We start from the raw sequence: 14,483 nt of genomic DNA, 5'->3' as shown, positions 1-14,483 counted from the left end.
TTACATACTTAATGGAGGTGGATGTGATCTCCTTCCATAACATCACAGTGACATCAAGCTTGGTGGACACCTAAAGCATGAGTGTGTGAATCCAATCATTTGTTTTGCCTTTGTCTTGTGTTCCCACAGGAAAATCATTACCATTAAAATATTTGACCGTGAGGAATATGAGAAAGAGTGCAGTTTCTCCCTTGTGCTTGAGGAACCAAAATGGATAAGAAGAGGAATGGAAGGTGTGAGAGTATACCAAGACATACCAGCGAGAAATTGTACTCTCTCTCTCGGTATCTCCTTACTCTCACGCTTAACTCTCTTCTCCTCTTTGGCTGCCAAATACTTTTATTTTGTCTTCTTAAAAGCTTTAGCAGTTTTGTTTCTTTTTCTAACTCCCAGTGCATTAGTCATTATCCACTAAATAAGCTGGTGATAGAATGCCAACTAACCCAGATTATAACTACACACAAACAACTTCATAAAATAGTAATTAGAAAAGATATTTATAAAGCACTTTACAATTAACAAAAATTTACATATTAAATATTTTATATATTTTATTTTGTTTGATCCTCCCAACCCAAAGAAATAGTTAGATATCATTTATTTGAGATAAAATTTATATAGTATTTAGCAAAGAATAGGTACTTAACTTCTTGTTTTTTTATTCCTTTCCCTAAAGACCTGAAAAGCAGTGGGAGCAAACCCACACATCTAGGAAGTGGAAGAGTTAAGAACTCATCACAATCCTTCTGATCATCAATCCAGTGCTTTTTGCATTATGCCTCAGTTGGTCAGATATGGTCACATATAACTATAATCCCTATTATTGTGGAAGCTGTGACTGGTAGATTATTCTAGTTCAGTAGTCTGTGTGTCTTCCTAGCCATGCTTTTCTTCTAAAACGGAGGTATAATAAATTCAAAGAAATTTATATACAGTTAGACTAACTTTAGGATAAAGTTAAGACACTAAATTGGTTCTGAAATTATGCTAACACAGACCCACACACAATGCATCATCTTTCCAGAATTTTCTTGCACAATATCTTTGTAATAATATTAAAGCAACTAATGCTCATGACCATGGAATTCAGTTCCAGAACTGGTACTGGCATAATCATTTTATATACAATCTAATTCCTTTACACTATACCCTAATTCTTTTTAGAGTTGCTAGGCCTAGCAATATGTACTGATTTATGGAGTTCTCTTGTTAAATGAACAATAAACCATGTAAGTTTTCAATGCTTTTAGCTAAATCATTTGATAAGGTAGGCTACCTTATAGGAGTAAGCTATCTTATAAAGGTAGGCTATTCTACATATTCTAACATAATCTATCCTAGAATCATTAGTAATTTTCAATTATTAACTACTAAATATATTATGGGCCATATGACTGGTACAGATCATTTGGTATAATACCCTCATCTAATAAGTGGGGAAACTGAGGTTCATAAAACTAGATTACTGATTTATGCTTTTGAAATGAAATTTCAGATGAATAGCTTGAGTCAAATGATCTTTGAGAACCAAGATTTAATTGGGCTGCTAAATACTTAAGTATGTTTTCCTTCCAAAATGGAGCAATTGCCAAAAGACAAAGAAATTTAGAAACAATTGAACATTAGGAGACACCATGGTACAATGGAAAGACCTCCTTTCTCTGCAGTAAGAAGTGCTAGGTTCAAATACTGTCTATGTGGTCTTCACTAGTAATTAACATCCTTGTACATCAGTTAGTTTTTATTGGTTAAAAAAAAAAGGTTAGATTAAACAGTTTTTGAAGTTCTTTCTTTTTTAAAGTATTTCTTTGATAATGGAAATTGCAAAAAAAAGGAATTAATTATATACATTTACATATGTTTACATTTAATTATATTATAGTATACACTTTATATACATTATATATACATTGTTATATATATATTACATACAATATATGTTATATACATATTACTTTTCAAATATTTATTAATTGATGGAAGGGAAAACATTTTAAGTTATAGCATATTGGGCACTGTGCTAAGCTAATCTTAGGAGGTAAGTGTTATTTTCATTTTACAGTCGAGGAAATTGAAGCAAACACAAAGATTAATGTTGGATTTATGACTGCCACTTACTTTATACGTGACCTAATTTGCTTAAAAAAAAAAAAAAACTCCCAGAGTTTCCATTTCCTCATGTATAAAAATTAGGTGATATTCAACATTCCTCACAGAATCATAGGATATAAAAGTTGGAAGAGAACTCTAAGATCATCATTTTAAAAATGATGAACTGAGGCGCCAGAGTGATAAAAAAAAATTACTCTGAAGTTAAAGTCTTGAAGTTCAGAGGCAAGATTGAAATCCAAATTAGCTGACCTCAAAACCAGTGCTTTCTCCATTATCCCACACCTCCCACCACTGACATTTTGTGATTTCTGTTGTTAGTCCTGGATTGTAGACATAAAAAATGTGAGACCCAATGCCTGGAAGCCAAATTTAACCCTGAATTTAGTATTCTCCCTCTTACTCTACCCTCTATTCCATTAGCACTGAGGAAACACATAATTGAAAAAGCCATACTGTGCTTTTACAAAAATACAGTCAATACAATTTTAGTAGATTGTTTATTTTCATGCTAGAAAAATCTACTTAAATCAGAATATATTCCTTCTTTGAACCACCTTTAATCAGAAGAAAGATAATTAATATATTTGATGTGCCCATTAAGAAAAGTGCTATATAAAAGCAAATTAAATTATTATTCAACGTATTATGCAATTTTCACATCTATTTTGTGGTTTCATGACATGTCAACATAATTAGTAAGTATTTTAGAAAGTATCCTATGATGCCTCTAAAATTAAATAACAGAATGTGAGCATGTTATTGTATATTCTTTTCAATATCCCTCATCAGTTGATTTTGACACATTTAATTAATCACATGGCTTATAATAAAAATAAAATTTATCTTCTGTATTGATGCTGGGATTAAGGTATAAGTATCAAAAGCAATAAAACCCTTCTTCCAAAATTTTGATTGCAATAGCCATGTATTGAAGTCTTTTTAAAGTTCCCTTTGGAAGATTAGAAAAGTCATAGATAATGACCCATAAATGAGCTTTACTTACTTAACTTACAAATTGAAAGGAATTTGACTTTGTGAATGCCATGAAAATAAATTCAGGGTCAATATGTTCTCTCAAGCTAGATAGCAAAGGATACATTCTCATGAGCCTTTTTTTGTTTGTTTGTTTCCAGTTAATGGGACATACCTAACTCTTGAAATTTTATGTGATTTAAAACTCCCATCTGTAGCTTTCTTATTAATTTCAAGTAATATTCAACTTCTCCTAGTTAAATCTTAAGCATGAATATGTGCATAAACACATGTGTAAATCAAATAGGAAATTTTATTATATCTACATGTGTATTTATATAGATATGTAGACACGTGTGTATTTGCATAAATACATCTGTATAGATAGGCAATCTATTTAAGTATCCTAAGTAGGAATTTTTTCTCCACACCAGGAAGCCTCATGGTACACTCAATTTTGAGCAGTGATTTTTCTATCCTCTAACCAGAACTGCTTGGATTTCTTTCCATGGATATTCCTTTTTTTTTCATTATTCATTTGTTCTCTTATGCTGTGTTTGTCTTTGTCTGTTTTCTTCACAGCCCTGTTATTGAATGAGCTTGGTAAGCATTTCATTTCTTGCTGTCGTTCTTCATTTTTCTACTTTTTTTCTTTCCATATGTATATGTGTCTGTGTCAAGGGATTTTTCATATATGTCTGACATTTGTTTTTGATTTGTTTATTCACTACCAACGTTGTTCCTTTAGGACATATTAATACAGTTTTTTCGCAATGTCCACTAATCAGTGGTACATTTATATTATAAAAATGAACTATCTTAAAGATAGATTTCTATTGTATATGTGTGAACTAAGATTATTATAATTTTGAGTTTAGTCACACTAACACTTATTCATATTTTAACAAATGATTCTTCATATTTGTAAATATAATTTTGAATTTTTTTTATTGTTTGAGTGGGCAGTTAGGAAATCTGATGTCAAAGATTGCTATGATTTTTAGTTTAATTACACTAACACTTAAAAGACATGAAATTCATACTTTAACAAATCATTTCTCATATTTTTAAAAACAATTTTAAAACATTTGGGTGGGTAACTAGGGAATCTGATGTTAAAGGGGTTTGGTATATCTGATATACTATGAATAAATCATAATATTATTTTCTTTTTTGTTGTTTTTAGGTGGCTTCACTATAACAGGTATGGAATTTTAAAAGTCTAATGCCATCAGATTTCTCTTTCATCACACCATGGTACTTATTAATTTATTCTTCATCATGCTTCTTTTTATCTTCCAATTTGCTTAAGGGAAATCCCGCTATGGTAAGGAAAATACTGTTCTTCATTTCATTCCTATATGCACTAAATATCACACAAAACAAAATTGAGTCTTGTAAAACTTGGATTAACATGAATTTATGGAAACATACTGATTTTACTCATAATATCACATTGTGTTCTTCAGAAAGCAGTTTTTTTTTTTCCCCAAATGAAAACTTAATTAATAACCTAATGTTTCACATGGCAAGATAATTAATCAACAGGTATTTTCTGAGAGATTTCTCCGTGCATGTCACTGTGCAATATGCTTTGGGGGCCACAAAGTGTGTATTTTAGTAATTTATAAAGCAATCTCCCCAAAATATTTGAGGTTGATAGATAGTATCTCTATTCTCAGGGATACAATGTCTTATAGGAGTTTGTATTGTGTTAGCCTTATCAACTATCCAATCCAAAATCTTTTGGCTAAAAAATACTCCAAGGGACCTCCATACTATGTGAAGATTTTGTGGTCGTTCCACATATCAGTCACTGTTTCACAAGGCAAAACTATTTTATGGAGCTCATACAGTTCTGAGAATTATAAAGTTCTTTATTATATTTAATCAAAATATGACTCCCCATATTTTCTATCTACTAGTCTTGACTCTGTCCTCTGGACAAATTATGGCTATTAATCTAGACACTTTTTTTTTCCACATTGCATTCAAATACAAGGTTACTACTATGACAATGACAAATTTAATAAGCACTTTTCTGTGTTCATCTAATTCTTTGATAATAAATATGATGGTATCTGAAGCAGTTCAACAATTGTCTTCAATTTTTTTAAACCATTATAGTATTTAAAAAGAGGATTAAATGCACTTAGAATATTGGATGCATTCTAATTCTTTCTAATCCATTTTGGGCTATATTTCACTCTTGCCATAGTCATTTGACCTCTTCCCATCTGATGTTTATTTTACTTGATAGAAAAACAATATACTTTGTGCCCTTCCAAATGGAACCATCCCTAGCTTATATTTCTTGTTTTAATAATTTTGTTGTCCTTTTCATGTCCTAAGTTTCCATTCATTCTAGACTTGCTATGTCTCCATTTTCTTATATTTTCTTGCTGCAGTTTTATTTATATGTATCTCCTTTCATCTTCTGTATTTGTCATTTTAAAATTCTAACTCTTCAGAGTTCTCTATGCAAGCTCAGTGGCTTATTTTCTATATCTCTTGCTTTTCATATAGACTTGTGACTATATTGTTTGATCTTCATTTTTTTTTTAAAGTCTGCTTTCCTTCTTTAGGCAAATTTCCTTTTAACTTTTTGAAATAAGCTGTCATTGATAGAATGCCACTTTTTCTCAAGATTCCCAGAATTAAGACCAGAGTCACAAATCCCTTCATTGCTTTCTCAGTCTTTTGAGAAACTAAATACATGTATCGAATTAAATAAGACACTCCTAGATTTTCTGTCCATCCCCAAACATCCCTCAACAGTATACATCCACTAAACTATCTAAACCCACTATTACTTTTCTAGATATTGATATCATGTAAGTAACCCAATTCTTCCTTTATAAGTCCCTTTATTCAAGAAGATTTGGTTTTTTCATTTGGATCATCTTGAAAAAAAATTCCTAAGTGTTATAGGGTATCTTTAATTCTACAATCAATATTATAGCTTGATGAAACTTTTCTTTCAAATCAATTTGTGACATGGATTACAAAACATATGACTCTGTCCCTGGGATTTAATTTATAGCATGTGAAATTCTGAATTGTAAAAAGAATGTAGGAAAATTAAAAAGAAATTACTTCATCCAAAGTTCAACTCTAATAATCCAATATTTTCATTAACAATGGACATAGAAGATTAGTGGCACTTTTGGAATTACAAATTCTATATCCAGTCTTCCCATGTTTTGTCTCCCTGGGAAGCACTCAATTAATATTCTAAGGATCCATCACATCAGCAGCCCTGTAGCTTTACCTCAACTCCTATGTAATTTACATGTAATCAGTTCCTGTTTCCAAAGTATAGAAAATGTATGTTTTGCTGAAAGACAGTCAGTCATTCAGAGAAAAGCAAGGTCTGTTACCTTCAACTACCAATTTTTTATAACACATTATCCTAAAGAAAAGGTGAGAGACAGAAAAGGAGAGACACACAGACAAAAACAGAGATGTAGCGGAGTAACTAAAGAAAGAAAAAATAAAAACATGGAGCTTTTTAAATTAGAATTTTTATGATCTAAATAAAATATCAAGCATCTATGATCAAAACAAAGTGGTTTCAATCAGAGGTTTCATATCTCTAGCTTGTGAATCACATATAACCTACAATATTTTTCTATGTGGCAGATTAACATTTAATTGGGAAATATTTAACAAAATACATAAAAATTCAATAATACATTATTATGTCTAAAAACTTACTTCACATGTGGCACAAAGAGATCATAATACATGGATTTGTTGCCCGTCTTTCTAATTGTTTGATGACAATAGCTTAGATTAATGACTATCATATGATAATAGGCATATAATATCATCATATATGTGTAGCCATATAATATTCATAATGTAATAGGTGAATAGATTTATTGTACAGTTTCTATTAGTAATATTGGAAATTAATTTTCCAACTATGGCAATATATTTTTTTTTTTCTGGTGAGAAGCCATCTATACTTTAGGACACCCATTTGGAGCTGCTACTCAGTTCATCTAGCAGCAGGGCATATGCTTGGTGGAAATGCTAACTACAATTAATTCATGATGATGGTCCCTTGAAAATCGTGGAGCTCGGCAGAATATCTCTATCAATTTCAAACCTTTTAAGCTCACAAAGGAAATAACAATTTGAAAGCAGCAACTTGAAAAAACACAGTATTCCTGAAGAGCTATCTACAGGTTGTGAAAAATCTGGCTCATGTGAGACATGGTTTTAAAAAGAATTCCATCTGTAGTTGTTTTGCTCAGCATAGTAGGCATTTATTAAGTACCTATTGTATATCAAACACTATATTAAATGTTGCAGATGTGAAAATAAAAGAAAACTGTCCCTACCTTCAAGGAGCTTGTAAGATTAGAATATAAAATATAAGTAAAAGAGGTATGAGGTAATGAGTTAGAGAAAAACTTGTAGTGTTTTAGAGAAATCAATTATGCAGGTGCTAGGATCTAAAGTGAATTTTGAAGGGAACAGGTTTATAAAAATGCCTTCAGGAATGGGGGATGATTTGTGCAGAATCACAAGAGATGAGATATTGACTGTTGTTTAAGAGAATGTGTATACACAGGTCAGTTTGATGGGCCTGAACAGTAAATGAAAAATAACAATATTTAATAAGACTGGAAAGGAAGGTCAGAGCCAGATTATAAAGAGCTTTCAATGCTTGATCCTAGAGGTAAGGCAAAACACCAAAGCCTGGATTGAAGTGAAAAATAACACATGCATGTATATATATGTGTGTGAGTGTGTGAAATTTAGTTGACTAACTCCACCAAGAAGTTTCAGAGCCAAATCAATGTGATCCACTCTGCTGATTTTCTGCTAATCCTTTTGCTAGGACAACCTGTCTTCAGGAAAGTTCATGCTAGAGAGCATCCAATTCCCTCCACTGTAATCAACATCGCAGGTACTGGTTTTATCATGGTTGCCTCAAAAACCACAATTTCATTAACTCGGAGCTAAAAGCTTTCAGGTGTACTTTATGCACAGCCATCAGTTCGTATATATTGGTCACTGTTGATTGTTGACTTTTAAAACTACATTGGTGAGAAATAGAATTGTACTGCTCAAATGACTTTATTGGCACTCTGAAGAAAAAGGTATTGTCAGTGAGGAGCATATGGCATTAGTAATACTTCTAGCTATCTTTATCAGTTTAACACAATGCCTCCATTATGAACCATAGATTTTATCTTTAATTTTGAGTGCCCAGACACTCGTACTCGATATTTTCAATCAGGAATGGTCAGGGTACTAAAATATTGAGTATGACAGTAATGGAGAAATTGATGTTGTGTTTTGAAAATGATGAGAACAATCAAATTTAAGATGGTTCTCCAGATGGTTCTCTGGATTTCCATTTCTATCCAGGCTTCACTTAGGCAAGCACTTAAAAGATCTGTGATTTTATCCCATAACCACAAGTCATAAACCTTCCACACTATATAAGAAATTGTGGTGAATCTTCATAGCCCTCCAAAATTTATCTCATTCTGTCAGTGAGTCCCTTCCAACCTAGTTTGGCTGATCTTTGGGTAACAAGCACATATTATATCCCCAGACTTAATCTGGCCAGAGTGGTATGATCTGTCTGAGCTTGAACCACCTACCATGAGACTATTTGGAAAAAGAAAAAGAGTGAATATAGTGCCACCTTCTCATTTAGAACTCTACTTATATGTGTATATGTTCTTTTCCCCAATAAAAGCTCATTTATCATATAAGTAGATATATAATAAATAGTAATCAGAGGTGAGTAGAGACATCGGGGAGGATCATGTAAGAAATGAGAGAAGGCATTCTAGGTGTGAGATAAATCTTTTGAAAAGATAAAGAAAATAGGAAATAAAATGTCATCTTTTTTCCTGAAGGTCAATGTTACAGGACTATGTGTGTGAAGAGGAATAATATATTACAAAGCTAAAAAAGTAGGTTTGAGCCAGTTTTTGAAGAGCTTTAAATGGCAACAAAAAGGCTTTTCTTTGATTCTACAGGTAATGACTCACTGGAGTTTATTGAGCAGGGATGTGACACAGATATATGCTTTATTGGTAGTGGTGTACAGCTGGGTCAGAAAAAATATTTCAGGCAAGAAGGCCAATTTGGGTTTGATTGCAATAGTCCAGATGATAGGTGAAAAAGACTGAAATAGGGTAGTGGTCGTCTGAGTAGAATCCAGAGGGAAGAAAGAGAAAGAGAGGGTTTGAAGCTGACTCCAAGTCTGGTAAACTGGGTAACACGTAGTTTATTACAGTTTTCAAGAAAATTGGAGAAATTTGTAAGAGTTGTAGGTTTGGGCCAGGGGGGAAGATAATGGGTTCTATTTTAAACATGTTAATTTTACAGGACATATGTTCAATAGCAAGTTGGCATTGCCGGATTAGCAGTCATGGGAGAAATGTGCAGTGTATATATCTCTAAGCATCATCTGCATAGACATAATGACATCAATGGAAGCAGATGAAGTCATCAGAACAGTACAAAGAGAAAAGTGAGAAGATTACCTAGGATAGAGCCTTGGCAAAACCCACACATTGGGGAATGTGACAAGTTCAAATAGGGCCCCAGTACTTTATTAGCTGTGGAATGCTGGGCAACTTACTTTATTCTGTTTGTCTCTGTTTCCTCAAAAATAAAATAAGTTAAATAAAGGAAATGGCAAAACCTGCCAATATCTTTGCCAAGAAAACCCCAAATTGGGTCACAAAAAGTTGGATACAACTGAAAAAAAGACTGAAAATGAAAGATAAAAGTGTTATGTTGAGATTGGGAAAGAAAATAGGCACAAAACAGTAGGTTTGATAAACAGAAGCTCGATGGAAGAAGTGGAAATTGGATATTGGAGGTGAAAAATGGGAGGAAAGGATTCAAAACAAAAATATGAAGCATGACCAGGAGAATAGTGCAACCCAGAATAGAAACAAGTTCTTTCTCTTTCAGCATGGTGCAAAAATTCATTAAGCAATGTTTTTCTAATATCATTCACTATAGTGGACAGCACTGTGCTCAGTGAAAATATTATGTAAAGTAGCCTTTTAAGAAAGTTTCTATCAGAGGAACCAAACTGAGCATCCTCTTAAAATGACCTCATCTTTCAAATCAGAATCCTAATAATACTCCTTCCTCTTGAGGAAAAAAACCAGTAAGTACAATAATAGGAAGAAGACACTCTTTTGAGTTGAAAGTCAAAATGCATGGTCTTGAATCATGGTTCTCCTATTTATTAACTGTGTGACTTTAGTCAAGTCATTCAACTTTTCCAGCCTCAGTTTACTCAGCTATAAAGTTAGATGGATGACTTCTGAAATCCCTTCCAGATTTAATTACTAGAGTTTTACATTTTTTCCAGTTTCCAACAAACATAATTCATTAATTTGCTATGAAGAATCACATTACTAATGTGTGATTACATGTGTCATTATTACCATAGGTACACAGAACAAAAATAGTGGGAATCAAAAAGCTACATCATTTTAATGTCTCCCTTTACTAAGCTATACATGAGGCAACTTTAAATTCTTTCTGAGTTCCCAATTCTTATAAAATTCCTCTCTCTTCTCTTTGTTTTCCATTAAAGTTCAAGTGTTCAAGGCCCTTGATCATTTATCTTTTAGCTGCAGTTGGATTTCTTTGGGGCTCTTATCCTGAGTGATTTAAAAACTTATTTAAAAATCCTTTCAGCAAGGCATGACTATATATTCTTCATAAGACTCATTTACATGTTTATTTTTTGCTTTTGCTTCCCATTTTGTTTTGTCACTTGATATACTTTTTCCTAAAATGGTGAAAATGTTTCTATGCCATCTGCTTCTTAGAATCATTGCCAGCTTTGTACCTGAAGCCTGTTTTCATCTGGAAGTAACTAATCTAATCATATGTACTAGGTACTACATTTGGGAACAAAAAGAGTTAAAATGAAAAGAGGTAGAACTATACCTCCAAGTGAAGCTATAGTTTTAATGGAAAAGAATATTGAGAGAAAGCTGGATGCCTTATTTAAATAGAAAAGGCCAAAGATACTCGTCATATGTAACCCATCAGCAAAAAAACTATTTCCTTACAAACTATCCACTGTTGGCAGGATCCCAATGACAGACAATTATACTGCACAAATGAGACCAACCCAGCTCATGATTTCTCTTAAGGTTACATGCTACCTATATAGCCAAAGATTTTCTGAAATTTCCTACATTATTCACAGGCTAGGCTTATTTCTCTCTCTTGATTTGAGGGATAAAGTGTTCAGGACTCATGGGGCTGTCCCCTTTTTTCCTACATTTTGTGCCCTCTGAAGCTTTGATTTCAGCTCATTAATCTTCATCCTAAGTGAAGTAAACTGTAATTATTTATTTCCCCCCATTAATCTCATCATGGTACATACTAAATAGATGTATATCATCTTAGGTGGAATGAATGTTTTATTCCCCCAAAAATATTCACCATCTTTCCTCTTAATAATTGCAGGTTAAGTGTTCTGAGCAATACCAGATTAGTTGATTTCTTTAGCAGAGATATGGGATGGGATGACGTGAGATAGGATGAAAGGTCAATAGGAGGGGTGGGAAAAGATGGATCGGAATATTTGGTTCTCAAAATTCCCATTACCAACTAGATCACTGAAGCAGAAAGCATATCTTGTCTCCTTGTCTCACATCATTTCTCTAGTTCTATAATATTTTCATTTTTGTTTGTTCACAAGAGATGGTGGAGTTATTTCAACTGATGGTAACATTGGATCACATCCTGAGATAAATCAGTACTTACTATCCACAGCAAGATCATGATTTTAAAACTCACCCCCAGCAGCCTTGACCACATTTAATGAATAAGAAAATAGAGATGTTTATCTTAAAATGAAGTCTTTTTTTAGTTATTTAAAGTAGGTTGTGTCTAAGAAGGATGTGAGTATAGACTTCTCTCTTGCAAAGGAAAATCTTTTAGGTGTCATACTTTCATACAAATAATTGGTTTAGCTAAAAATATAGTAATTGATGTTTTGTTCCTAATAGGGCTCCTTTTTCCAGAAACCAGGATTCCATAGTGAAAGTGACTGTGTTCCTCAGCATTTACATGTTTTCCTTTTGCAGAGGATGATGATAAGCAACCCCTAACCAGCAAAGAGGAAGAGGAACGACGCATTGCAGAACTGGGGCGCCCAATCCTAGGAGAACATACCAAACTGGAAATCATCATTGAAGAATCCTATGAATTCAAGGTACATTTGCTACCACAGACACTTCAAAAGCCAATTCCTCCACAGGCTTCTATTTCATATGGGCTTCCTGGAGGCCTCCTGGTCCAGATCATTGGTCATGATACCTAAACTGCAAACAAAAACAGTGTAAATAGAACCTTGAATACTTACTGCCTCATGAGTTCAAGATGGAATACTGGGAATATGGTAGTGGGGAGGGGATGCAAGACTAAATCCAAGTCTCTGGTTTAAAAAGCAAAGCAACTTAATGAAATATTCTAAAGACTATAAGATGATTTCATATAGCAGAATTTTCAAGGAAAGATTTGAATATGGAGGTAAAAATGGAGTCAAAAAGAATATTCTCTATACAGGGATTCAGAGTTAACATGAAAAAAAAATGTATCAAAGAAAAGTAGACATATTATTAAAGATGAGAGGACCATTTTACCTTTATCTTGTTCATCTTCTACCTTTGGCTATCTCTGCTGTGATGCTGCTTTCATCTATACTTTCCTCTTTTTTAAAGGCTATTTTAGAAACCAAACAATGAAATAGAAGCATAGTTCTTATAACAACAATATGTAGGCTTGAGTGTTCAAAAAATAAAGAATTTATGGAGTATCACATTATGTATAAGACACAATACTTATTGCTGTGAGATACAAAGAGAGGTAAGATGTAATCCCTGCCCTCTGGAAGCTTACAAGGATAAATCTTTCCCTGAGGTTCATAGGAAAATTATTCAAATAACCACCCTACTCTTAAAAACTTAGAATATATCAAATATATAGGAAAATATATTTCCATCAGAGATTAAAAGAGCAAGAGCTGGAACTTCCTTCTAACATAAACCTATGGTGGAAGGGACTTGGCAATAATCACCAATTTACCTCCATATGGCCCCCTCCCACATGGTCATGGGGCATATCTGCCAATTGAATCCCAGGAATAGCCTTAAGTATCATAAAGTTCCTGGATATAAATATGCAAACTAAGCTCTAACAATAACTGCTCTGAATTGCATACATTTTTAAAAGTTTCTTTTCTCTCAAGATTTTGTTCTTTGAACAATACATAATGCAAGGGGAGCCAAAGTTCAGTTATTAGAGCTTTTTTTTACACACTTAGTAACCCTATACTGTGATGTTCTCTTCTTTAAAATAGAATGGTTCTCTGGGGGAGAGCAGGTTTCTCAGGGAGGTTTTTTGGAGGCAGCCTTAGTTTCAGTTAAAAGTAATAATCACTCCAAAATACAGCCAGCTGATAAAATGCAAATGTTTATTTTCTCCTTCCTTGGACCTGGGTAGCTTTTCTTAGAGGCCTATCTTTCTGCTTGGTTCCAAGAGCTCCCTCTGAATGTCTCCAAATCCAAAGGTTTGTCCTTCAGCCTCTAGCCAGCACAAAGGTGAAAAATGGAATGGATCTGACTTGCCTCCGAGAGAGGGCTTCTCTCTGAACTCACTTGACTGGCTCACTGAAGCTCTATTTATGCTCCTTCTCTGAGAGGGATTGTGGGATCTGAGAGTGGGATTATGGGTTTCCTCCCAGAGTGCTCTCTGGCCCTAAAAGCTTCTTGCTTATATGAGCTCTCTACAGGTGTGAACACAAGCATTGTTACTATCAGTTTTACTTAAAACCTTGTTTCAAGTTCTGGCCCATCACATCTCCTCATAGGATCAGATCAATAATACCATGCTAAATTAGATAATTATTGTCTCTATCAACTCTAATGATTTAACACTTTGTAAGGATTCCAATACTGTGCTAATCAATGCTTTCCATTTTGGCTTCAACTTATAATTCTTAACCATCTTTATGACACAGACTCCTTTGGCAGTCTGATGAAGCCTGTGATCCCTTCTAAAAATAATATTTTTAAATGAACAAAACAAAATGAGAAAGATTCCAAAGGATACCAATTGCATTGAAATAAATTTATTTTTAAAATGTTTTTAAAGTTCAGAGATTCTGGATTAGGAACCCTATAGATAGCTTTGGCTAGACTACTCTAACATGTCTGTTGGGTCTGGAAAGCAACAGATTCACTGGTATCACAAAATAAATAGAAATTTGACTTCCTAAATGTTATGGATTTTTTGCTTTGTTTAGTTTTTTTTTATGGAGAGACAGATGAGTCCAAAATAGAATAGACTGGTGCTTATCCCTTGATCTTGTGATTCCCAGTAGT

The 14,483-nt window shown here is 33.3% G+C and overlaps 1 protein-coding gene across 4 annotated transcripts in view; it reads left to right on the top strand.

Moving 5' to 3' along the window:
- SLC8A1 (solute carrier family 8 member A1) overlaps positions 1 to 14,483 on the top strand; it is a 365,779-nt gene that overhangs the window by 294,711 nt on the left and 56,585 nt on the right. Inside the window, exons 3-7 of one of the 4 annotated variants that reach the window (XM_051975165.1) lie at positions 130 to 233; positions 4,271 to 4,288; positions 4,397 to 4,411; positions 7,937 to 8,005; positions 12,186 to 12,313. In XM_051975165.1, the coding sequence (XP_051831125.1) occupies positions 130 to 233; positions 4,271 to 4,288; positions 4,397 to 4,411; positions 7,937 to 8,005; positions 12,186 to 12,313 (334 nt within the window). The remainder of the gene's footprint in view (positions 1 to 129; positions 234 to 4,270; positions 4,289 to 4,396; positions 4,412 to 7,936; positions 8,006 to 12,185; positions 12,314 to 14,483) is intronic. The other 3 variants (XM_051975164.1, XM_051975162.1, XM_051975163.1) reach the window with 3 other exon arrangements.

This window comes from Antechinus flavipes, chromosome 2 (genome assembly GCF_016432865.1).
Source record: "Antechinus flavipes isolate AdamAnt ecotype Samford, QLD, Australia chromosome 2, AdamAnt_v2, whole genome shotgun sequence".
NCBI classification, from domain to species: Eukaryota; Metazoa; Chordata; class Mammalia; order Dasyuromorphia; family Dasyuridae; genus Antechinus; species Antechinus flavipes.
This window is presented reverse-complemented; position numbering and strand designations above follow the sequence as displayed.